The sequence below is a fragment of the Dreissena polymorpha genome, chromosome 2 (assembly GCF_020536995.1).
Source record: "Dreissena polymorpha isolate Duluth1 chromosome 2, UMN_Dpol_1.0, whole genome shotgun sequence".
Taxonomy (NCBI): domain Eukaryota; kingdom Metazoa; phylum Mollusca; class Bivalvia; order Myida; family Dreissenidae; genus Dreissena; species Dreissena polymorpha.
Genome location: NC_068356.1, coordinates 143,356,938 through 143,382,278, shown reverse-complemented (window position 1 = coordinate 143,382,278; position 25,341 = coordinate 143,356,938). Strand labels below are relative to the sequence as shown.

Genomic DNA, 25,341 nt, shown 5'->3' with positions numbered 1-25,341 from the left:
CCAGCTCGACATTCAAAAAAAAAATTGTACAACACTATATTCGAATGTCGAACTGAATATCGAGCTGGAATGCCGAGCCAGCTCGACATTCGACAATAAGCATACAACACTATATGCGAATGCCGAACTGACAGTCGAGCTGGAATGCCGAGCCAGCTCAACATTCGAAAATAAGCATACAACACTATATGCGAATGCCGAACTGAATGGCGAGCTGGAATGCCGAGCCAGCTCGACATTCAAAACAAAATGTACAAAACTATCTCCGAATGTCGAACTGAATGTCGAGCTGAAATGCCGAGCCAGCTCAACATTCGAAAATAAGCATACAACACTATATCCGAATGTCGAACTGAATGTCGAGCTGGAATGCCGAGCCAGCTCGACATTCGAAAATAAGCATACAACACTATATGCGAATGCCGAACTGAATGTCGAGCTGGAATGCCGAGTTAGCTCGACATTCGAAAATAAACATAAAACTCTATATGCGAATGCCGAACTGAATGTCGAGCTGGAATGCCGAGCCAGCTCGACATTCGGTAATTTGAATATTCTAATGTCGAACGTCGAACGGCGAGCCAACTTCACGCACCTAGCCAAATGCTTTTCTATGAACAGTAGGAGTGCATTCTCTTGACAATTTATATCTTAAGAATGCTTAAGACTAAATTATTTAAAAGCTGACGAAATGGTAATAATATGCACATTATATGAATATCGCTTGCAAGTTGTTTCTGTAAAACAAAAACAAATTTAAAATGACTCGACTAACTTATCAAGCATTGATATAGTAAACCCGTGGAGACTTCGCATAGTACTCAATAATAGCTATTTACATGCTATTGTAAGAAAAACAAAGGTAAACGTTTTGGCTTATTGATTAATCGTTAGAACTAATGATATCGAATATAAGCAGAGTGTGCGCTTCAAAATTTCAAACTATAGTTATTTGTTTTTTAAACAGTTGTTTACATGCGGCGAGGCATTAAACTAGTGATTTATTATATATAAACTGTGAGGATCGTAATAATTCAGGAAGAAATGACAGGTATCATGTGAACGTTTAACTAGTTACGTGTTGTATTTCAATATTAAAGCACTCATAATAAACCTATATGTTAAATATTGAAAATATGTGAGCAATCAAACCGGGCTCTGTTTATAATCACACAATGAGTCATAGGTGTACATGCAATCAACGGGACCGCAGGATCACGTGACTTTATGGGGTTCATAAATGGATGTTAATGGATGTAAACACACCTGTGTTCTTTAAACTTTTTAAAACATTTATTTCTGAAGAATTTTAACTAGTGCATAAAAGACAGTTTTATGCGGCTTATGGCAATGTGAAAAGCATCAGAATAAGTTTATTTAATAAGTCTGTGTTTGTCGCCAAATTTCGATATGCACTGTATATATATGCTCTACGCAACGTGACATTTTGGCACCGATTTCAGGCGTATTCAATTATGTTTACTTAAAGGGTAATATATCGGCACAAACTACGAGAAAACTGACTTATGCACTACAGTTTTATTGAAAACTGTTCAACAACTTGAGATATTTACATAAATAAAGTTCTTTCCGTTTTTTTCATTCTGTCCATCCTGTTTGTAAACCCCTGTCAATCTCGTTGATTCTGCACCCTGATCAATACTTGTACAAGCTCTGACACAAATGTATTGTTGTCTTTTGGAAAGAGGATTAAATCCACCTTTTTAAGAACATGTCAAGTATGTATTTTTTCCTATAGCTTGATTGATATGGTAAATATTATTGTGGATCGTCTTTTAGTTCATGACAGATAAAAAACGAAGAACAAAGAAAATCAAAAGAATATATTTATTAAAAGACATGTTCAAGTCCAAAAGTTTTTAATTTCCAAAATATCTTCTCATAAAATAATTGTCTTTTCTAAAACAGTTGCGTATTGCAAACACGAAGGACTTTGCAGAGCGGCGAATTTATATATGTGGAATACAAAGGTGACTAACGCGTTGTTTTCGACGTTTGAATATCGGAGACGTTTCTCGCGGACGGAAATGAATTAAGCGGACGGAAATTTATTAAGTATTCAATTTCAGAAATATATCAACAATGTTTGTCCAGATTGGCAGAAATGATGAATTTATAAAGTTCGACTATCCAAGACCGGATCCTGGAGGTGAAGAAGGCAAAGTATGCCTCAATAGTGACCTTCATGGTTTTGAGAAAGGTAATGACATTATTGTTGCATATGTTCTTTCGTCCATTTACCAGTACTACTTTTGTTATTGAACACATAATCCTCCGTCGTGCTTTGTGTATTGTTGATGTTTATTCTTTCCGTTAAACCTTTTTCAAATATACGTTTCGTCATACGTGTATTTAGTTTATTAGATTCATAATATGGTAATGTTAAGTCCATATATATATATTGTTTAAGTTGGTGTTATGTGTTGGTCCTATATTATGGATAAGCTTAATATCGATAAGGTGCCAAATTTATTTAAAGGAGCTTGCAAGCGATGCTGCCAAAAACTTGATAACAAGGATCCCGAATGTAAATACCACCCAGAGCCACTAAGAAAAAAAGGTATATAAACTTATTTAAATATCACACGGCAACTGGGGATTTAATTCAATACAAACTCACAACAATTAAGATAATTATTAAAATAATCTTTATAGTTTATTTGCACCTGGAAAATATACCATTTGGTTTGTGTGGTTTATATTTTACTCATATTTATGCTTTTTTATAACATAATATTATTCAACGTACTAGTATTTCAGAACAATTAAAAACAATCATGATCAATGTACTTGTACGTATTGGGATCATACATTATTGCTAGTAAGGACAGTGGTCTAGGGATCGGAAGGTCCCTGGTTCGAATCCCGTGTGATACTTATGTTTGTTTACACGATTTGAAACACTATCTTCAAACGCAGATAGTATGCACAATCAGTTAAAGAACACCTCATCAATATACTTCATTATTAGTATTATAATCATAATACCATTCTGTCAAAATCTTCAGAACGTGGTTGTTGGAAATACGGATGCTGCCTGGGTGACAAACTATCCACAGGATGCAGACATGCAGAGGTATAACATATTTTTGTAACTTTTTTATGTTTCTTACTAATCATAATTCACGTATTTGGCACATCGTATATAATTAACAAATTGACTTTATATATTTCATCTAATTGCAACTAGGCTAAATGATATGAAACGATTTTAAACACTGAAAGTCTGAAGATGTTAATAATGGAACTCATGTGATCGCATATGTTAAATTGCTTCGCGCCTGATCTGTATGCAGGTCAAAACTTGCGACATGATTTTCATTGCAATTAGATAATACACACTTCAATACGTTTAAAGTATTTTTTTTAATAAAAAGTCCGAAAAATTAAGAAATTTGCGTAATTTTGAAGATCGCACAAAAAGGGTGTGAGTTTTTTTTAATCTGATTATAATTTCGTCATCAACATCAAACCTATTTTGAAAAAAAGTCTGGTGAATACAAATATTTTTGTTTATTTTAAAGTTTTAACGAATAAATATATTGTCTTGAACTATTGGATCTTTTATTATTTGCAGACCGTTTCCGGAACTTATGAGTCAAAACACAGTTTCTCCAAATAAAAATGTGATATTTATTAAATTTGGAAACAATGAATGAAACAGTTATTAATTATTTTCAGAATCACGTACATAAAGCCAACGTGTACGATGTCGATGGATACAAAACAACTCAAGAGTTAAAACCCCCTCCAGCGGAAAACAATTATGGAGTAGAGTTAAAACCCCCTCCAGCGGAAAACAATTATGGAGTTTATGCCATCGACACCGAGTCGGTACGAAGCCTAATTAGTTGCATATTGTAAAATAACGCCTCTGTTCGTTAATTGAAAACAATGCATTTTACTTTGCAACATATAAGAAAAACTTAATAGATATATGTATATGTTTACTATGATTTCGTTTTAAAACTTACCATATGTATAATATTGGGAATCATTAGTTACGATTGAAGGCGTTATTATATTAATGGTGTTCACTTGTTTGTCATTGATTACAAATAAACAATGTTTGACGTGCAAACTGATCATGGCAGCGTTTGGATCAAATTCAATAAAACATTTATTTACTTAACATTAAGGTACACACGAAGAAGGGTCTCGAGGTGTGCAAGGTGACCGTGATAGACATCAACTGCAAAGTGGTCTACGACGAGTACTGTTTACCAACTTCCGATATCATTGACTACAACACATAGTATGTACACTTTTAAAATAATTTATAATCAACTGGTCTCCTTTCGTCAACGAACAACCAGTAAGAACATCTCGGCAGGACTTCCTGCTAACTTGGGCTGACTGGTCTTCGTGAAGGTCTTGAGGGTGTTGTAGGCCTTCTTGCTGCTGACTGCGGTCATCTGTTTGTCAATGATGATACTTTGTTCATCAATCCATTCCTCCTTGTTTTTTCATCTTCTTTCTTACCTCCCTCTTCGCTTTCTGGTAATTTGCCCTAAAGTTCAGGTTGGTGTATTGCTCATGCCTCAGCGCTCTTATTTTGTTTTTAGCAAAAATAATAATGATAATTTCAGTTTGTATACATTGATTACTTGGTTTGGTAAAGTTTTTTTTAAAGAATGATATCAGTTGTATTTCACATTAATGGGAAGGTCCAAACCCGTTGTTGAGGTCATATACAATATTCTTTTGATTAAGATTGGATATGATAGTGCTAGCTTTACATAGATTTTATAGCAAATGCATGTAAGTTATATTGGCCTGCAATTTAGAGCAGTATGGCATTAATGTGCATGTTTCAAACCGATTTGGATTTTTCCAAGAGACATGGAATTTTAAATTAGCGGAGTAATGATTGGAGATTTTCTGTACTGCATTCCTTCTATGCTCAGCATGATATTTTATCTAGACCTTTGTGGATGTTAACCTTTTGTGATTTTTTTATTATTCCATTTTCGGTGATGTTGATGTGTTTCATTGATGGATAAGCAATGGGGCCTTTGTCAGGAAAAGTATCAGCTATGTTTGGTGCGGATGCATCTTGAACTTTTCTGTTGATTATATAAGATTTGTTTTGTTGTTCTGATTTAAGGCGACCATTTTCCCTAGCATGAGGTATGGTCTGGCTATATCTACATAAATATGTACGACAGTTCATAACTTTTGAAATAACGATGCATTTTGCTTGTTTAAATTAGCTTGTTTATCTTAACTGTAATGCCCTTGCAGTTGGAGTGGAATAAAGAAGGAAAATTTGCATGATGTAACAAAGACGTTCGCAGAATTGCGTGATGATCTTCTGGCTATATTCAATAGAGACACTATCCTTGTTGGTCATGGGCTAAATCACGATTTGATGGTCCTCAAGGTAAAATTTATTGAATGTGTTTTCTTTCCATGAACTTTTTTGTAGAGACGACAATGAAGTTGAAATAAAAAACGATTGGATGTTAACAACGTGATTAATCATGTGAATAATAACGTGAGTGTACGCATACCGCCTCATGATGGGAATCAAGCAATCAGAGATTATATACACTCTCACGATGACGACGAAAGCTCTCATTCAAGGACTAGGAATTTGGTCGTTACCCAATTAACAATGACAGCACGGGGAGATTGCTCGATATAAATATCGCTTGCTGGAAATAGTGCAGGCGTATGTAAACACATAACCAATATAGAATTTAAAACGAATTTATCTTCATTTGATAATATATATCTATGTAAATCTTGGGGAAACTGTTGTGGTAAATGCAATATTAGAATCCTACATGTGTTTTGATCATGTTTGAGCGATTTATCAAAATAGAATACGTGTTTTTATTTCTAAACATTTACGGAATTTAAAATGTAAATATGTCATTATGTATTGTACTTATATCTCTCCAAAAGGGAACCAATATATAACTTGACAGATGAGAAGAATGGTATTCATGGTATGTTTTCCGATTCAGAGTAACTCAAATTGACAAATTTCGATGCGCTATTTTTCTTATCGGGGGACTTAAAATTCTAGAACGCAAAATTACTAGATTTCATAATTTGCGATGACTTGTATTATATATTGTCCAATAATCTTTGAAGACATAAATAATAACCACAAAAAGTTTGATAATAATAAATAAGTATCACGCGTCAATATATATATAATGGCAAGACTGATTTGCTGATGCATTTCGCGTTCATATAAATACGCTCTTGAATGAAAATTCTATTATAGTAAAGAATTTCATTAATGCAGATATTCAAGCGGCTATTGACAAAATTAACGCTGTATACAACGAGGCAGGCCAAAAAAAAATAACTTTGTTATCGTATTACAAACGATAATTACAGCCACTTTGGTGGAATGAACAATCTGATTTTCTTTTAAAAAATGGCGGGTTGAACAATCTGATTTTCTTTCTAAAAAAATGGCGGGATGAACAATCTAATTTTCTTTAAAAACAAAACTAAAAAAAAAATATTCAGGTAAATTTCGAGCTTAAAATTGAGCATCTTATCTGATTGAGTATAAAGATCGCAGATATATATTTAAAATTATTCCAATAATAAAAAAAAAACTACAAAGAAAAAATAGAGAAGCACTGCTCCAGAATCGAAAATCCGAATTTTCTGCGGAAAAAAGGCAAGGCTAAACCGTAACAAAACATAACTACTAGTATCAAGGCTAATAAATGGCATGACTGCATTCGTAGTTTATTATACGCAGGTCAAGCGCCGAGCAAATATTACAAAAAATAACACAGATGCCATAAACGATGATTTAATTTCGTTAAATGAGCCTTTTACACTCGCAGAAATCGAATTTCAAATTCATAATTTAATACATAACCAAAGCAATGGCATAGATGGAATATCAACTGAGTTTTATAAAACATTCCGTAAACAATACTGCATCTGCCTTAGTATTTATTTTTATTCGAATTTGTTTTTCTAGTTATTTTCCTTAAACGTCGGGTCAGAGTATAATATGTCCTATACGACAGTCTGGACCAACACATATTCTTGGACATTTCCGTGGAATCTCTTTAACTGTTATAGTGTACAAAATAGTGTCTGGAATGTTACATACACGATTATATAGATGGGCAAAAGCAAACAATAAATTAGATCAATCTCAAGCAGGGTTTTGGGCCGGCTATTCAGCTATAGATAATGGGATAGCCTTCAAGTGATCGCTCAAAAAAATTTGTCAAGAAAGGGGGGGATAGATTCTATATCTTATATATAGACTTTAGAAAGGCATTTGATAAAATAAACCACAATGTAATGTTTCAAGCTCTTAACAGAAAGATAATTTTAGGTGAAATCATTAACGTACTAAAAATATGTACAATTCACACAATTCCTGTGTTAAAGTGCATAATACAACCGTCACAAATTCTGCTGCGAAGTATAGAAACAATTGTCAAATAACTATATCAGTGTTGTTTTCAATGAAATATTGGTACCCGTCAGGGGGGACAAGACTAGTTTTATCATATTCGATATATTTATAGATGAATTGTCAGTAATGTTACGTGAAACATGTGGGTTTGGCATTTATGTTTTCAAATGATTCGAGGAAGTTGATTTCCTAACCCAAAATTGGCACAATGAGATTAGAAATGCATCTAGAGGTAATCATTATAAGAATAATGCTAAAATCACAATCTAAATATTGAAGTTGGTAGGCATTTGCATGTCTCATATAATGTAAAAATTTGTATTTTTTTATTTGAGTATAATATATTAATTTTATTTTTTATTGTGAATACCATGCTTTTTAATGTAGAAAATATGACGTTGTCCTTAGTGAATTTCTATGTAACTTATATATGAATGTAAATACTATACATTGCAAGTAATAATTTTGATGAGAAAACATATAATGACACACTATTATAATTTTGAATTTATATGTATCATCTTATGCACACAAAACGTTGATATATTTTAAATGTAAGATGAACACAATGTAATACGTTGATATATTTTATATGTAAGACGATGTGTTTTCAATTAAAAACATGAGTTATCTTTTGTGTCAAATACTGTGTAGTTTGGACCAACGGCCTTTATTTATTAATAAACTGAGTTGAGTTGCAAAACAAGTATTCATATAACTATTTACGGTTGCCAATTTAAACTTTAAATTGTTTCAAATAGTGATGAAGTTTATGCAGAGGTTTTAAGATTTGTTCTTAAAAGAAATGCCGCGGTTCACTGTTTATGTTCCAAACTTGTATAATCATAGCGTTTCCCTACGGAGTGGAATGTCACACTAATTGAAGCTACGTGAACATCTAGTTGTTAATCTAATTCGAATTTTTTGTCTTTGTTTAATGCAAAGCGATCCAAAGTGGGTCACCGTAACTCGCGATAATTCTACGCTGACAAATAACATCGTATACGTTAAATGTAACTATTGGTTGAGTAACTTATTCAAATGTCGAACTGGATTGTTAAAATACTGGAACATGACACAAATGAACTATATAGTGTTGAAGAGACCTTTTCACTACTTTTAGCATGTATTTAAGTTTGTCATTAAATGCTTTATATTGATAAATGTAAAAATTGGATATTAATAGCTCCAGTAAAAATATAAGAATAAAATTACAGAAAGGAAAAAAGTAAACATCACCGGGGCTCGAACCATCGACCCCTAGAGTAAAGGTCTAACGCTTAGACCTCTTGGCCATCCGTGCTCATACAATGACAGTTGCATTTATACTTTATATAAGAAACCCTCGTAGTGTCACAAAATATAACGACAACAGAACTGTCCAAATTATGCAATCGTTTCGCGTTGCAACGCTTTATAATTTTCAAGTTTTTAAATCGTCAAAAGATGCATATGATGGATATTTGAGAGCATAGTAAATGTTAAGCATAAGTGTTCCTTTGCGAATCTGAAGCAATTAATTTTAATTTTGTCAATTTACCAAAACGTGAGAATGCCCCTTTAAATTCGCACAAAACTGTTATTAAAAAGAAGAGCTCGCAACAATATCAAACTTTCAAGCTCAGAGTTTAGTCATTTCAATGCATTCTTTTAGGTCAATTCAAAAGCGCTATTCAGAAAACAATGTAATTCCATAAACAATAACCAAGGGAAACACTCTTCTGCGTTTTATAACTTTTAATGTGTTGTTGTTTAATTACCACTTGAACGAAACAAACCATTTACAAATAATAATAATATCCTTATGTTTAATACGCTTATTGAATTAAATTTGGCATTTCTCCATAAAGTCATTAAGTCACGCATTGTTCGTGCCATATTTATAATATTAAACGTTTTTAATTACTATGTCGTGGGGTAACGAATTTCGGAAACTGCAAACAATTTGTGATGTAATTTATATTCGCTCCAATATATTACTTAACAAGTAAACATTATTATTCATATGATGTTTTATTGACCAGATTCTACACACCAAGATCATTGACACAGTGATGTTGTACTCGCATCCACTGGGACTCCCACGGAGACGATCTCTAAAAGACATTGCTTCATCTGAGCTGCAGAGGGAAATCCAAGTTGGAGGTATTTATAGATAAATCATGTACCTGCATGTATGCATGTGTACTGATATTGTTTACGAGTCTTCAAAACTTGACAATTTTTTTTAACAAACATCTTGCTGTTTTGGGATTCTGCTGCAGAGGGTGATTTGCCATTGTTAAAGTTGTTATATACCAATCGTTTTACTAAGCATGTTTTTCGTATTTTTTTCAATTTAAAATGTGTTATAAAATAAACGTAACAAATAATAATCAAGTTTCTAATGTAATTGCCAACCAAGTAGTGTGCATTTCTAACTCAACTTTTTAAACGTCTTGTTATCAATCATATTTGATGACTTTATTTTTGAATTGAATGCTTCATATACAATCCTTTTAGTTTTCGAATCAGAGTGTACTCCAATTCAAGCCCCATAAACACTCAGAATCAACAAATATTTCGTACAATATTTCGAAAATAAAGTTAACACATAACAAAGATTTAATGAGAATCATAAATGCTGGTTTTATTTATTGTATGGCATTATTATCCATGTGGATTTCCCGCGACAATAACCGAACATTTACGACCAAACGCGAGAATGGCTTCGGTCGGCTCATGAGAACTACGTCATGATTCCGACGCTGCACGAAGCCAATCTCGTTAATTCTTTGTTACCAGACAACATATAGCGTCGGTAGTTTGGCTATTGGTCTAAGGAACACTAATTTTCTATGTGTTAAGTTTATTTTCTGAAAAACTTTACGACATAATCGTTAATTTTGAGTGTTTATGGGGCTTTAAATGTACGACAAATGTATATTAACGATAGCTATGTTCTAATAAACCCGCTCATTGAATAATTATATGCAACACAGAGACAGTACAACTATTTGTGTATTTGTGCAATTAAGAGGGCCACAGCAGCAGAGAGGATGCTGAGGTGACGATGCAGTTGCTGCTGAAGAAACTGAAACAAAATTAGCTTGAATTGACAGCAGCTAATGAACTGTATGATGTATAAAATACTCTTAGATCGTTCCAAAACGGCAGAATGCAAAATTGTTTTTAAGTTCACGACATGCTGATTCGTTTTTGTGGTACATGAAGGAATATTCTTTATCATTTTAAAATTAATATGTGATGGGAAAATATGCAATCAGGCAAAACTGTTTTCCGCTACTTTACATGTGGTATAGACACAACAATGACCTAAATATATTTGCTTATGAATCGCAAGTCAAATTGAAACGTCAACAAATCGTTTGAAACAGCTGACTTTTTATGTAATAAAGTGCATATAAATACAAAGTTGTTTGTACCTATAAATAAGACGAGTTACGAGTATGGTCTATTGTGTAACTAATCCAGTTTTCCGTCGTGCGTCTTCAAATATCACTGCGGAACTAATATTTTGAAATTCATATTAATAAAGACGGACCACGCAACATATTTATATACATGGCTGTTAAAAATGCATGTTAATATCGTTGTAAATGCATCAATTCATTTGCAAAGTATTTGATATATTATGAGATTGTTATTTTGTTATTGTTGCATGTAGTTAATTTGCAGTTTAATAATAAAAGTTAGATCAATAATGCACTTTGTTTTAATGTCAGCTTCTAGCGCAAAATTACAATACAAATAACACAAAACATAACATTAATATTGGTGCGATCAAAAAGTAGCATTGTATTAGCATTGCATGCACCTAAACGCGTATCACTGAATTAGTATTTGAAGTAAACCTGAAATGCGTTAAAATAATACTAACAATTCGTGTTAACCTACAATATGACAATACAAACAACCTACCACTAAGTATAAAAACGATACATTAAGCGGTCACAATCTTTGATCGGTCTGTGAAAACCATTTCTTGGGATTTAAAGCGAGATTATACGATTTTGTATGTGTGTTAAAGTGTAATATAGTTATAAAATATGTTACAATAACACAAAATAGGCAAACATGATTGTACATTAAAGACGAATTATATAAAATGCAGCAAAGACAAATTAGCGCCACGAGCCGATTGTGACGTACATATTTTCCTACAATAACCGAAGCATTCGTCTTTTTATTAGAACCAGAGTTAGTGTTCGTGTGTCGTATAAATATATATAGTTGCAGGAATTTAAAATAAACCGTTAAACTAAGTTTATATGATATACATGCTGGCGCATTCGACTGTACAGCCTTTTCGATTTCAGAATTAAATATCTTGCTTATTTCGCATTTTTTGACCCATGTTCTTCTTAACTTTTATTTAAATTGATATTGAAATATACATATAATAAGTGTTTTTACAAGTTTTATATAAATTCGTTAATATTTCACAAAATCGTATAATCTCGCTTTAAAGCGGGTATATACGATTTGTAAAATATTTATGAATTTATATAAAATGTGTAAAAAAAACTAATTATATATATATATTTCAATATAAATTAAAATAAAAGTTAAGAAGAACATGTGTCGAAAAATGCGAAATAAGCCAGATATTTAATTCTCAAATTGAAAACGGCTGTACAGCCGAATTCGCCAGCATGTATATCATACATGTACAATGTGAATCTAAACTTAGTTTAACGGTTTATTTGAATTTCTGCAACGATATCTATTCATACGACACAATAACACTAACTCCAATCCTAATACAAAGACGAATGCTTCGGTTAATGTAGGAAAATATGTTCGTCACAATCGGCTCGGGCCGCTAATTTGTCTTTGCTGCATTTTATGTAATTCGGCTTTAATGTATAATTTTTCTTGTCTATTTGTGTAATTGTAACATACTTTATCAATATATTACAAATAAACACATATAAAAAATCGTATACATCCGCTTTAATCGTGTTGACATGAATGCTTAAGCTCACACTTGGCCCAGAATAAATCGCATAGCATTACCTGATAGCGATCATGGTAAAAAAAATGGATATTGCATGGATTTCAAACTATATGTTTGGATAACTGCATGACTGCATCTCAATCTTACCTTTATACACATTTATAGCATTTTGTTTGTCATTTTTTCCGCTTATGACCTATTTATAGTCCTTTATGAAAGAATTTGCGTGCTTTGTCTGTTGAAATAAATAACACATAATTAAAGATTCAACAAAAGCATAATTATATTGATGAGAAATTGCAGAACATAATACAGCTAAGGAGTGAAACAAAAATGAATATTGTTATTCAATCCCGACGCCGAGTTATTCGATATCCACCATTTACGTTACACAAAAAGTCCAACTTTATAATGGCACATTTAGTGATGCAACTTTAACGTTATTTATTTTATTTGTTTACATGCCTATGTGCGTAAACGAGTCCTTCGCATAGAACTGATATAGTTATGTGCATGCTTATGAGTTGATAGGCTAGTAAGCTATAATAATCATGTACATGTAAAGCATACATCAATATTTTGTTTGTTTATTCTGCCTGAATTAGAAGGTCTGAAAGAGGTAAATAACGATGTTTTGCATTGTCGACATGGAGTTTATAATTATTTTAAGGATAGAAACAAAGATATATAATATGACAATTACCTCCACTTTCTAACGGCTTCAAACAGTATTGTACAAGATGATATGTTATGTGTTATTGTGAATTTATGGTTTTCGAATCAGTAGGGCTTTTGCGAATACGCGTATGTTTTCAATATTATCGTGCCTCAGAAATTTGCAAGTGTATTGTCTGGTTACTTACAATCAAAAACTGAATAATTAAATTAGTATCGAATATTACAATAATAAAATGAATATTTAAATTTCTGATAATTTAAAAATATCTTTTTTTCAATTGGTGTTCAATTGTATGTGTTATGCTTTTATAAGTTAATATTACCTTTTGTGATTACTTATTAGGTATGTGTGCGGTCGGCTAGCATATAAAACATTGACCTTTGTATGCCGATGTCCGAATATATAAAAACTGTTCAAGTTTAAGGCTGGGTGTTTTGTGATATTCTTTATTGTCATCGATTGTCACATAACAAGTAAAAAAAATAAGTATCGAATGTACCTCCTAAAATACGATTGCATGAGCATGTTTCCATATAGTGACAATGCTTATTGCTTTAATGTGTACGTTATGTGTAAGTTAAAGAAACTGTTTTAACAAATACTTCTTTTTGCAATATTTCGGAGGGGTGAAAAACATTTGCTTAATCTTATAACAATATAACGCTCTGAGCGAATACCGGTATTCAATCATAAGAAATAACCTTCTTGTAAGTATTGATTACATTTCAATATCGAATACCGAAATAAATACTTTATGTGAGGGCAGACATGCCTTTAACATGGCATTTAAATCATGTTAAACCTGTCAATAGCGAAATGCAGTGCCTATTAGATTACATTTTCGTTACCCGTCCGAAACCTTTGGATATATATATTCAACACGTAGGACGTTAACAAATGGCAGGTAAATATTATTTTAATAAAATAATCTGTTTATGACTTCAATTGCTTTTTTTGCTAGTAATTTATATTACACACATGTAAGGGTATTGTTTTGTTTACGTTATGTTGATGTCGAAGCACAATACTCCAAGTTCTGTCATTATTTTTTAAACAATTTAAAGCGCAAACCATATGTTTTCTTATTTGCAATGTTAAATAATAGTGCTGATTTTTATTGTTTTGAAAATATGGACAACGATCTTTGTTTTCGTTATTGGTAAACGGTGATTGGTGTATAACAGAGTAGTTATAATATATATATATATATATATATATATATATATATATATATATATATATATATATATATATATATACACGGAAAAAACTTTAAATCACCTTCGCCGGTGTTGTTCCTTACTGAACTAGGAGGAATATCTAAAGCGGCGCATGGATATATAAATCACAATAGAATTTGCGTTTTGCTTAATACACAAGTTCTATGCGATTACCGAAAGCTTGTATTCATTGATCAATTATAAAAACCACATTAAAGCGCAATTCTTTTGCCTGTAGACATTTACAGAAAGTGCTTGAGCAAAGTACTTTCAGAGGCTCAGCTTCGAGACCTTGACTACGCCAGGCCGGACCCAGAACGAGAGTTGGGCAGAGTTTGTCTCTATGGCGATCATCATGGTTTCAAGCAAGGTGGGGTTATTGTTCTCTACAACTTAACACATATAACTAGAAGTGTATCCCCACGCCGCATAGATTGTTATATTAAAAGGCAATTTTTGGTGGACAAGGCCTATGTTGGTGGGGCCCAGGGTGGGTAAGGTGGACATGGATGGTCGAGATAGACCGTGTTGTCATAAGATATGTTCAGTATTCATTTGAAGTCAATTGGTAAATAAATGAAGAAGTTATGTTTAAACAAAATTTTGAGTACGAATACAAAAAAATTACGGGTAAGAAAAAAATGTGCCAAAAAAATCGAGTACGAAACAAAATGTTGGTACGAAACAAAATTTGGGAACGAAAACAAATTGGGTACGAAAAAATGTGGGTACGAAAAAAATTGGGTTCGAAAAAATTCGGAATGAAAAAAATTGGGTACGAAAAAAAATTTGGGTACGAAAAAAAAATGGGTACGAAAAAATTTGGTTCACAAAAAAATTTAGGTACGGAAAAATTTTGGGTACGAAAAAAATTTGGGTACGAAACAATTTTTGTGCAACAAAAATTGGGGCACGAAATAAAATTTGGAAACGAAAAAAATTTGGGTGCGAAAAAAAAATGGGTACCAAACAAAAATTGGGTACGAAAAAAAAATGGGTACGACAAAACATTTGGATACGATAAAAAATTCGGTACGAAAAATTGTGGGTATGAAAAAAAATTTGGGGGTACGGGGAAGTAGTACCCGTGGACCTCTCGATAAATTTTAAAGAAGACGGGAACCAAGCTGCCTTTACCTTTATCAATGGCCCTGTGGTGGGTAATGTGGACACGGATGGTCGAAATAGACCGTGTTGTCATAATAGATGTTCAGTTTTAATTTGAAGTCAATTGGTGAATAAATGAAGAAATTATGTTGAAACAACATTTTGGGTGGGCGTGGTTGTCCACTATCTTCTACGCTATTAGCACTTAAACATTGAAACTTGCACACAAGGTGGCTATGAGCATATATGCGACGGTGCACTATTTGCAATTTTGATCCGACCAATGGGTCAAAAGTCATTATCATGTGCGTCGCATGTTGTTAGTAAAATGAGGTTTTTTACCCATTATACCCATTTATTTACCTATACTTTTTTACCAAGGTGTCAGATCAAAATTCCGTCGCCGTCATCGTCGCACATATGCTCATAGCTACCATATGTTTAAGTTTCAAGGTTCTAGTGCTAGTAGTGTAGGAGGAGATAGCCGACCCGGACAGACAAAATTGGAGATCAATACAATATCTCCACGCTTTTAAAAGCGTGGGGATAATAACTGATTTAATTAAGGCACATACAAGAACAGCTGTTCTATTTGCACCAGTGGATACGCTTTGCATACATTTTAAAGCAGCCTAGTGTAATAGATGTCTGCTGTCAGTTACACTTGTAATTTGATTGACTTTTTATTCTGTATTGTAATAAATAAATGGTCATAATTTCCAAAATTATATACGTTATAAACATTATTTAAAAACATGAATTAACAAAAGTAATCATGTTGGTCAAGCGCGAGTGAGATTATCAGGTTATTTTTTTAGAATTATCAACTCATTCACCGCATAGCATGAAACAAGCCTATATCAAGATAGTATGTTATATTAACTACATTTAAGGCTATAATGCGTCCGCTTCTGATGGATCTATTTCCAAAAATATTCATGCATCTATTGCTGCATCAAAATAACAAGTTATACCTGATATGCTAATTTTTAGAGTTTAGAGTTTAGTTCAACATACATCAGGCTTTAAGCCCATAAATACACACATATTACAACACAATATATTCACAGATGTTCAATGGCGTACAAAGTTTTAACAGAACCTAGATAAAAATCTTTCTAGCACGGATATGTATGCACTTCATCGTATTTTGTATTTTTTTTTAGATAAATAAATGAAAGTAAATCAGGAGTAACTATTGATCATATACTTCAGGTCTCAAGTTAAACGCTGTAAAAATAAAACTGGATAGAGTGCTTACACTATTTTCATTTTCAGTCTGTAAGAGGTCAATACACTTGATCATGAATGTGTTCTTCTATTAGTGTTTATTTATATATTGCTTACGTAAATAAATCAACATTTTGCATTCAAGTAAAAAACTGAAATTCATCCTAAAGAACGTAATAGTGTTTGCATTTTCTGTTATTAAACGATACTTTTTTAACATATACAAAGGATACTATTACCACATCTTCTGCGAAGTATATCAACCAGACTTTCTTATCAACATTCTTTTTACAGGTTATTGTAGAAATTGTTGTCGCCCATTTGATACCTCTTTTGCGAATCGCTCGCCGTGTGACTTCCATCTTGAGCGCTCAAGAAAAATGCGTATGTATTGAAATTAACAAGTGTATGAAAATCAAATAACTGTTTACCACTATCGCTTTCCCGTTTATGCAAGATGTGTATGCTAAAAGAGTTTTTTTAAAGCGGAATAATGCATTATAATCATGTAAATAGCGTAAAAAAAATGAGAATCCACAATATTAAAGTATGGTAATAAGGTAAAAACAAAAGCAACTATTAATCGTGTGTCAATGAATTTTAGGTGGAGTTCAAATGCCTTACGGTTGCTGTGGCCGGTCTTTCGGGTCGAAAGGATGTCAGGCGGTTTCTGTAATATGCAATTTATATTTAGCATTAAAGCTTAAACAATACCGATTTTCATTCGTTCACATTAACATGTGTTTACATTTCATAAAAGTCGTTATTCTAATACTTGCAATGTCCCGTCCAATAAAATGTGTATGCCACATAATGTATTTGGCTGAATTTTGTTTTTGTAGACTCATGTGCATAAAGAAAATTTGTATTTGGACACAAACGGGTTTAAAGTCACACCGCAACTAAAGACACCACATGACGGGAGTTATGGTGTATATGCTCTTGACACAGAGTCGGTGGGTAAAAGAGACATTTGAATAAATATATGTATTATTAATGCATGTTTGGATATAGAAGAAATGCTCGATAATTCCAATAATACGAACATAAATGCAAACATCCAATACTAATCAAACACATTTTAGTTTATGGTGGTTTTTAAAACATAGATGTGTTGTGGGGCCATATGTTATGATAATAAACGTGAATGTAACTATCATTATTGCTGTATTGAAGAAAGTTACGATGTACCCTATAATTGTTTAATATGCATATTTATGAATCCTAGTGCTAGCAGTTTATATATGTATTTTTTCAATCTTACCTAAAAGTACACAATTCTTATGCAATGGTATTTATGACTCAGTTCAAGCTAATAATTGACATTAATTTCTTTGATTTATAGGTCCACACGACGAAGGGAATCGAGGTGTGCAAAGTGACAGTTCTAGACACCAACTGTCGAGTGGTGTACGATCAATTTTGTTTGCCAACAAATGAAATTGTTGACTACAACACCATGTAAAAAAATTTTTTTTATTTTATTTTAAAATGACTAAAGACTTCAAATAAAATTCAGAAAGTAAATGTCTTATGTATTAATTGCGTTAATCGGTTCGTTTTTTGTCGCATGTTATTTCATTATATATTGTTTCAGATTTAGTGGTATCAGAAAAGAGGATTTAAATGGTGTAACCAAAACATTTGAAGACGTCCGTAATGATCTTCTAGAATTGTTCAACAGAGATACAATTTTAGTTGGACATAGTCTTTTTAACGACCTAAATTTGCTTAAGGTACGAGTTTCTTTAATATAATAGATCAAATGGCATATGGTAATATTTTGTTTGTTGATCTAAGCAAGGTCCCCAATGTAGCAATGTATAATACTTTACATGGAACATACCATAAATGTAAAAACAAGTGTTTTCCAATTACAAATGCCGAATATAACGTTATACTTAATAACTGTGATCCTATTGAAAATCATAGATTGTGCACAGCAACGTGATCGACACCGCAGTGTTATACCCCCACCCAAGAGGTCTACCTCTGAAACGGTCTCTCAAAGACATTGCCTTGACCGAACTTAACAGGAACATTCAGAGCGGAGGTAGTAAATCTTATATTTAAAACCGGTACAACAAGATATAAAACGCATAATTATAATGCCTGTTTTGTTACAAGACAACTTATTATTAAGAAATAAAAGAATTACAAATGATAACAGTATAAATCATAGCAATTTATGCTAACTTACGGTTAAGGGTTATTCCGAAGGTCGTTCTGTTTAGTCGATAGTAGTAACCTGTTAATATCCCACTTTTATTGATGGCAATAGTTTCTAAATATAAAAACAAATACGAAATTGGCATACTTGAGAAAACAAAAACAATAACCAAAAACTGATTATCTTCAGGATAGGTTACCGAGCGTTAAAATAATCGTAAGAACAAGATAGTGGTTTTCCTTTAGTAACACTGTTATCATTACGAAATGATTTTATCGTTTGTAGGGACCATTTCACAGATTTTGGCATGTATTGAAGTTTGTCATTATATGCTTTACATTGAAATATGTAAACATTGGATCGAAAAAGCTCCAGTAAAACACAAAAATAAAAGTAAAGAAAGCAAAAAAAGTAAAACTCAACTGGGTTCGAAACACTGACCCCTGGAGTACATTCTTAGACACGCTTAGGCCACTCGGCCATCCGTGCTCATACAATGAGTGATGTATTTTATACTCTGTCTAAGCAATCCTCGAGGTGTCACAAATTATAACGACAACAACAGAACTTTCCAAATTCTTCTATCGTTTGGCGTTGCAACGCTTGATAATTTTCAGGTTTTAAAATGGTCAAATTATGCATATTATGGATATTCAGAGCATGATAAATGTTACGTATTACTGTTTCATCACAAATATCAAAACGACGACGATTATTTGCGAATCTGAACATTTTTAGTAATTTTGTCAATTTCTCAAAACGTGCAAAGGCCCCTTTACGTCGTTACATTTAACTTGTTTATATACACTCACCTATTATTAATTTGATTGACACGTTTTCTAGGAGGCCACGACAGCAAGGAGGATGCCGAGGTCACGATGAAGTTGTTGCTAAGGAAACTGTAATCAACGAGTTTTGCCTGTTTTATGGTACAAAAAGACCACATTGTGCTGTTTTTAGTTGACTTTGTTGCTTTGTTCTTCAATTTGTCCGCATGACTACTGATCTCTAATCAATAATTGACGTTTTATGATTTGTTTTCGCTTGTGATGAGGAATAGTTTGTTTTAAATAATTAACATGGCAAATAATTGGCATCTATTTCGTTGCAAAAGTTGTTATGTGTGCTACAAAGTGAATGTGTTTTTATATGAACTGGCAATTTGTATTGGTTTGCATCATAACAAATATGTATTGACAACATTGTTTATGACACATGTGCGACGAAGTTATATTGTTTTTTAAATATATTAAAGGTGGTTTTTGAATCCGGTATATAATCAATTTGAATTCATAATAATTAAATACCTTCTATTTGAAGAGTAAATCAGTCTTTTTTAATAGAGACTTTCTTTGTATCGTATGCACACTAAAAAGTCTGTTATCCGTTGATAACAAGTATTATTAATGCTGTCGAACTATTTATAAATTAAAAAACAATTTGTGGTAAAAACAACGTGTATATTTATCGCCGGAACACTTTTAGACCTCGTTGGCATAACACAATTGCCTGTTCACAGTTCAGAAACAAAACATCTTCAGAAAATTTTCAAAGATTCAAAATATGTTTTAATGAATGCATGACATTAAACAAGTCTTTTTTACCAAGAACAAATGTTTTACCTACTTATTTGAACGTTTCCGCATCAATCAAAATCGTTCAATAAACATGTGCAACACTTTCGTCGATCATTTAGAAAAAATGTGGTAGCCTTTCGCTGTCAATTGTGCATGGTTCAAACCCTAGGAAAAACAAACTTGTTCATGCTATATACATTGTCGTAGTATTGTATTTTGTTTGAATAATTAAATCATTACAGTTGTGTTTGCATATTTATTTATGGGCATTTTCCTGTGTTTTGCAACTTTTGTTGTTGCTGTTGTTGTCGTATATAGTCCGTTGGGTAATACAGATAAATATAATTTAACATGTAAAAGGTGTAATTGTATTAGCAGCGAAGAAAACACTTCGTACTTATGGATTAATTAATAGATTGTAAGGGGGAAACACTAGGCACATTTCAATATATTTAAAAAAAGTTTCAGCGGGGTAAAGCTGGTTTGGTCTAGATTAAAAATGATTCGCAACGTATTTGCATAGAAGTAAATTAAGTTGTGTAACAAAGTTGATTGGGAAATATTTTCAAATATTGATGAGTACATTCTTAAATGACATGAATTCCTACTTGCAGAGTGAATTCAATTCAATCGAAACTTAAACGTTGTGTGTTTATAAAATGCATGCCTAAAGCGTATGCGAATTTGATTTTCGCGGTTGATTTGGTCATCAGTTAAAATGTTAATGAATACATTGATATCATTCCTTCAGAACAAACCATATAACACAAATGTAAACTTAGAGGTAAATATACTTTATTATTTCCAATACAATGTATGTTTTCACTGAATACATCTTAATCGTTAAAGTCTGGTAAGTTACTAATCAGAAGATGCAGATGCCTAAAATATTGAATTATGAAAAAGAACGGAAGATAAGTTGTTTATTGACAAACGTAAAAATATAATCATATTTTATTTCATAAAATGTCTGATGATTTATATTCTTAATTCCTGGCATTAAACATGTTTGTACATGTATATTTAAAAACAACGTAAAATAAAGGACTCAGGCTGATAATTATCAAACAATTAGTCAGATCGTAATTCTAAATGAACATTTTCAGACAAAAAACTTGAATTATTGAGGGCTACGACGTTTACATTTTATTGCAGTAACAAACTATTAGTGTTAATGAACAAACCATTGAATTATGTAAGAATATAAGACCTCAGATATTAAATAAAACAACCCAATGCACAAATTAATGTAACATCAACAATACTTTTAAGGGTATAAAAAAGCGACAAACCAACGTGCTAAATTAACAAAAAAATATAAACAATAGGGCATTGAACATATCTATAACAAATAACGTCGGCTATAGGAAAGATATCAAAAGGAAAGGCATATACTTGATATATAGTCATACGAACTACAAGGAAAAAAATCCGACGTCATCAAGTTACGGCACGGATTTGCAGGCAAACGACGTCAACCTCGTCGTATTCGTCCAACTCTGCTCAAACACGTGTACTTTGCATTTCCAAGCCTGTAATATAAACAAATACATATATACAGTGTATAAAAAGCGCGAAATAGACTTGTCTTTCTTTCTGAAAATGCGATAATATGAAAGGGAGGTCCATAATAAAATTAATCTACAATACGTTAAAGAATAACAAATGACGTCGAATATCGATAGTGCATTTAAAGTTATTATGGTTTAATGTTGTTTTCACCTTTAAATAGCCTTTTAGCAATGCGTAAATTGACTATTTAAATATTCAATTACCTTGGAAACTAGGATATCCATGCGATAGTTCATACCAGCAACAACCTGTAATTCCATATGAGATTTATAAAACCCATGAATAACATGAATGAGTATTTTAAACTACACCGCGTTTAAAAAAAACGTGTTCATCAATCTAATTACGGCAAACAAAAGAAAAAAGAAGTACAATTCGTTTTTAAGCCGTTTCACAATAGCGTCTTAATTCATTATCATATTGCTCTATATACATATATGTATGTTCATGAAAACTCACTTGCGTTTCAGCTTTTTGTACAGCATCTACGACGAAAATAGAGCAAATCTGCCCAGCTGCGAATTGCGCTAGTTGTTGAACGGTTTCATCATTTTGATCAGCCGAGGTCCATCCACCGACTCTTTGGTTTTGTTTCTGTTTACCTTGACCTTTCCCGTTTTTCAAATTAGACGCTTGACGTGCCGCTAATGCAGCGCTGACTAGAACGACCAGCAAAAGTACAGTCTTCTGTGAAGCCATTGTTTATTTCTTTTTCTTCACTGTCATGTGATAAACAAAATCCACGTTAAATTAAAAACAAACAATAGTCTTAACGTTTGTAATTAAAACTGAATTTCACGTAAGTATGCATAAATTTCAAATTATAATTTCAATCTGTTAAAATCTTACCTCACCGATAGTATCCTGCTTACTTGTGCAAGCGTGTTTACCACTTGGGCGTTTATATAGCAGCCCTTTCAAAGAGATGTGTGGGCTTAACTTACCTCTACTTGATTTTCATCTACAGTTTATTATTCGTACAGATGTTTAAAGGCACTCGCGTGAATTGTATGTCCAACTGAATATTTAATTACTTGCTAACATTAACATCATCACACTCTCAAGGGAATACTAGTAACACGACGATAATATTTTGTAAAAACAGAGTGGTTATATGTTTCATTTCATGAATAGATCGTTAAGTTGTACATACAATTGCTTTGATGTAAAAAGTATGTGTTAGTGTCATTATTTCACAAACGCATGATACTGCATTAATCAATGTAGTTTATTCTTTTCGTGTTAAATTGTCTAACCAGCAGTGCAGAATAGCTACTTATGAGTATGGTGTATTGAAAGTGGTATCGAACATTTAAACTATTTCCTTAAATTATAAATAAGTAAACCAACGTGTTTTTTTTCCGTGATAAACATTCATCAAAATACATATGAATTTATGACTTTTATTACATGTGTTTCCTTTAAACAACAATTTTTTGTTAAGTTTGCATGCTTTTTAATCTTTAAATTAATATACGTTACAAACGTTTATCATCGTCATGGATTTGGAAAATATTCATCTTTTTTTTGAATACCCTAAGTATGTTTTAATGCTTGCATTTCGTCGTATTTTCTGCTACTACTGCTACAAAAGAGTTTAAAAAGAAATCTTATATTGCACGTTTTTTGTGTGTGTGGACATGTTCGTTTAAAACAATCCGATGCATTTTACATGCAACATTGGCGTTGTCAGCGACATCGCCTTTCAGAGCTTTTCAAAACACATAAGTGTGTGAAACTTATTATGCAAATTCGCATTTGTTTGCATAAACGATTCGGGTGACAGCAAGGTAAATTCGGATTGCGCAAAAATGAAAACTAAAAATCAAAACAGTTTTTCAAAAAATAAAACAGTTGCATTTCTCCTTTAAAAGGAGCTTTGTATTTCATTCATACATTTAAATCAATTCGAAACTTCTTTATTAACTTTATGCAAAAACAGTTTTGATAAGTGTGAGAACTTGGATTGTCAGTGTTACTTGTACCACCATTATATACGTTTATAACCCCATAGCTATAATTTATTGACGGGTCGGGAAGTTAGTTACAGTATGAACTGTTGTTTTACACACAGATAGAAGCCAATATGAGCACAGAGAATATGATTATGCTATTACATAGTTCCCACACGGTACTTGCAGTAATCGACTTTCTGCTTTGTAGGCCTTATAAATTAGTAATACATTTTTTTTAATTAATATGGCATTATCATCCTAACAAACATCACTAAAAGAGTTCGTAACTATGTTCAGTTATTTAATATAAGTCGATGTAATTTATTTAACTTATAAGTGTTGTTCTTTATTGTTGTACGCTTGAATTCCTTTGAACGGGAATATTTGCGCAATAGACGCTTTTTACATTCCCGACATCGAGTTTTATCGAAGTTACCGCCCATAATAAACCGCCTTTATGCAAATTATAAAGTTAATTTGATAAAATATTGGATAAATTACACATTTTGTGTTAATTTTTTCGATTGACATTTTACAGTTAAGTAATTTTACTAAGATAAATGGGATATGTTTATGACTTTTAATTGCTTATACGAAATAAACTTAATGATAAAAACATACTTAGTTTGGATACCGGTACTGTGATGGACATCATACTTGTATTAATTGAAATCAAATCATTTAAGATTATAGTTGTACGACTGTCCTTGTGAATTGAACATAACTTAATTGAGTTTACATAATTTATGAACAAAAGTAATCAGAAGGAATTTGTGGACCGATATGTTTAATAAGATTTGTCTATATGCATAACCTTAACAACAAAGATGCCATTGTATTTCGAACTGTATAAGCTTATACAAACATATTGAAGATCAATTTTCGCAGAGATTCGTATATCTACATAATGAGTATTTTGCGTTAAAGATCGACATAGTTTCTACGATTAAATTAGAATACCTGGGTCAAGGTATTTTGCGTTAAAGATCGACATAGTTTCTACAATTAAATTAGAATACCTGGATCAAGGTGAATTAAGGGCTAACAAGCAGTGTAATTAAGGGCTACCAAGCAGGGAAATTAGGGTCTACAAAGCGGGGGATTAATCGATTCCATTAGTGGAAAAAAGGGCTTCCAATCAGGGCAATCAATGGCTGCCAATCAGGGGATTTAAGGGCTACCAAGCAGGGTAATTACGAGCTTCATAGCAGGGGAATAAGAGGTTACCAAGCGGTGGAATAAAGTGCAACCAAGCCGGGGAATTAAGGTCTACAAAGCAGGGCAATTAAGGGCAACCAAGCAGGGGAATTAAGGGCTATCAAGCAATGTAGTTAAGGACTTTCAAGTAGGGGAATAAAGGGCTACATAGCAGGGGAATTAAGGGCTACCAAGCAGGGGAATTAAGAGCTATCAAGCGGAGGAATTAAGGGCTACCAAGTTAG

At 32.5% G+C, this 25,341-nt stretch overlaps 2 protein-coding genes across 3 annotated transcripts; one reads left to right on the top strand and one right to left on the bottom strand.

Moving 5' to 3' along the window:
- The first annotated feature begins 2,103 nt into the window (after nt 1–2,103).
- LOC127870143 (RNA exonuclease 1 homolog) lies at nt 2,104–20,569 on the top strand. The gene is made up of 13 exons (XM_052412801.1): nt 2,104–2,184; nt 3,703–3,855; nt 4,161–4,276; nt 5,266–5,404; nt 9,454–9,574; nt 14,527–14,658; nt 16,920–17,009; nt 17,230–17,297; nt 17,468–17,581; nt 17,971–18,086; nt 18,223–18,361; nt 18,558–18,678; nt 19,639–20,569. The coding sequence occupies exons 1-13, from the start codon at nt 2,104–2,106 to the stop codon at nt 19,698–19,700; spliced, it is 1,452 nt and encodes a 483-aa protein (XP_052268761.1). The 3' UTR covers nt 19,701–20,569.
- Nucleotides 20,570–21,150: 581 nt separating this feature from the next.
- On the bottom strand, nt 21,151–22,907 carry LOC127869307 (uncharacterized). Of its 2 annotated transcripts, none has more exons than XM_052411761.1 (4): nt 22,794–22,907; nt 22,404–22,663; nt 22,148–22,192; nt 21,151–21,904 (listed from the first exon to the last, which is right to left on the bottom strand). In XM_052411761.1, the coding sequence occupies exons 2-4, from the start codon at nt 22,641–22,643 to the stop codon at nt 21,818–21,820; spliced, it is 372 nt and encodes a 123-aa protein (XP_052267721.1). In that variant the 5' UTR covers nt 22,644–22,663; nt 22,794–22,907; the 3' UTR covers nt 21,151–21,817. The 2 variants fall into 2 exon arrangements, with proteins under 2 accessions (XP_052267721.1, XP_052267720.1); XM_052411760.1 differs by having other exon boundaries at nt 22,799–22,859.
- Between the last annotated feature and the right edge of the window lie 2,434 nt (nt 22,908–25,341).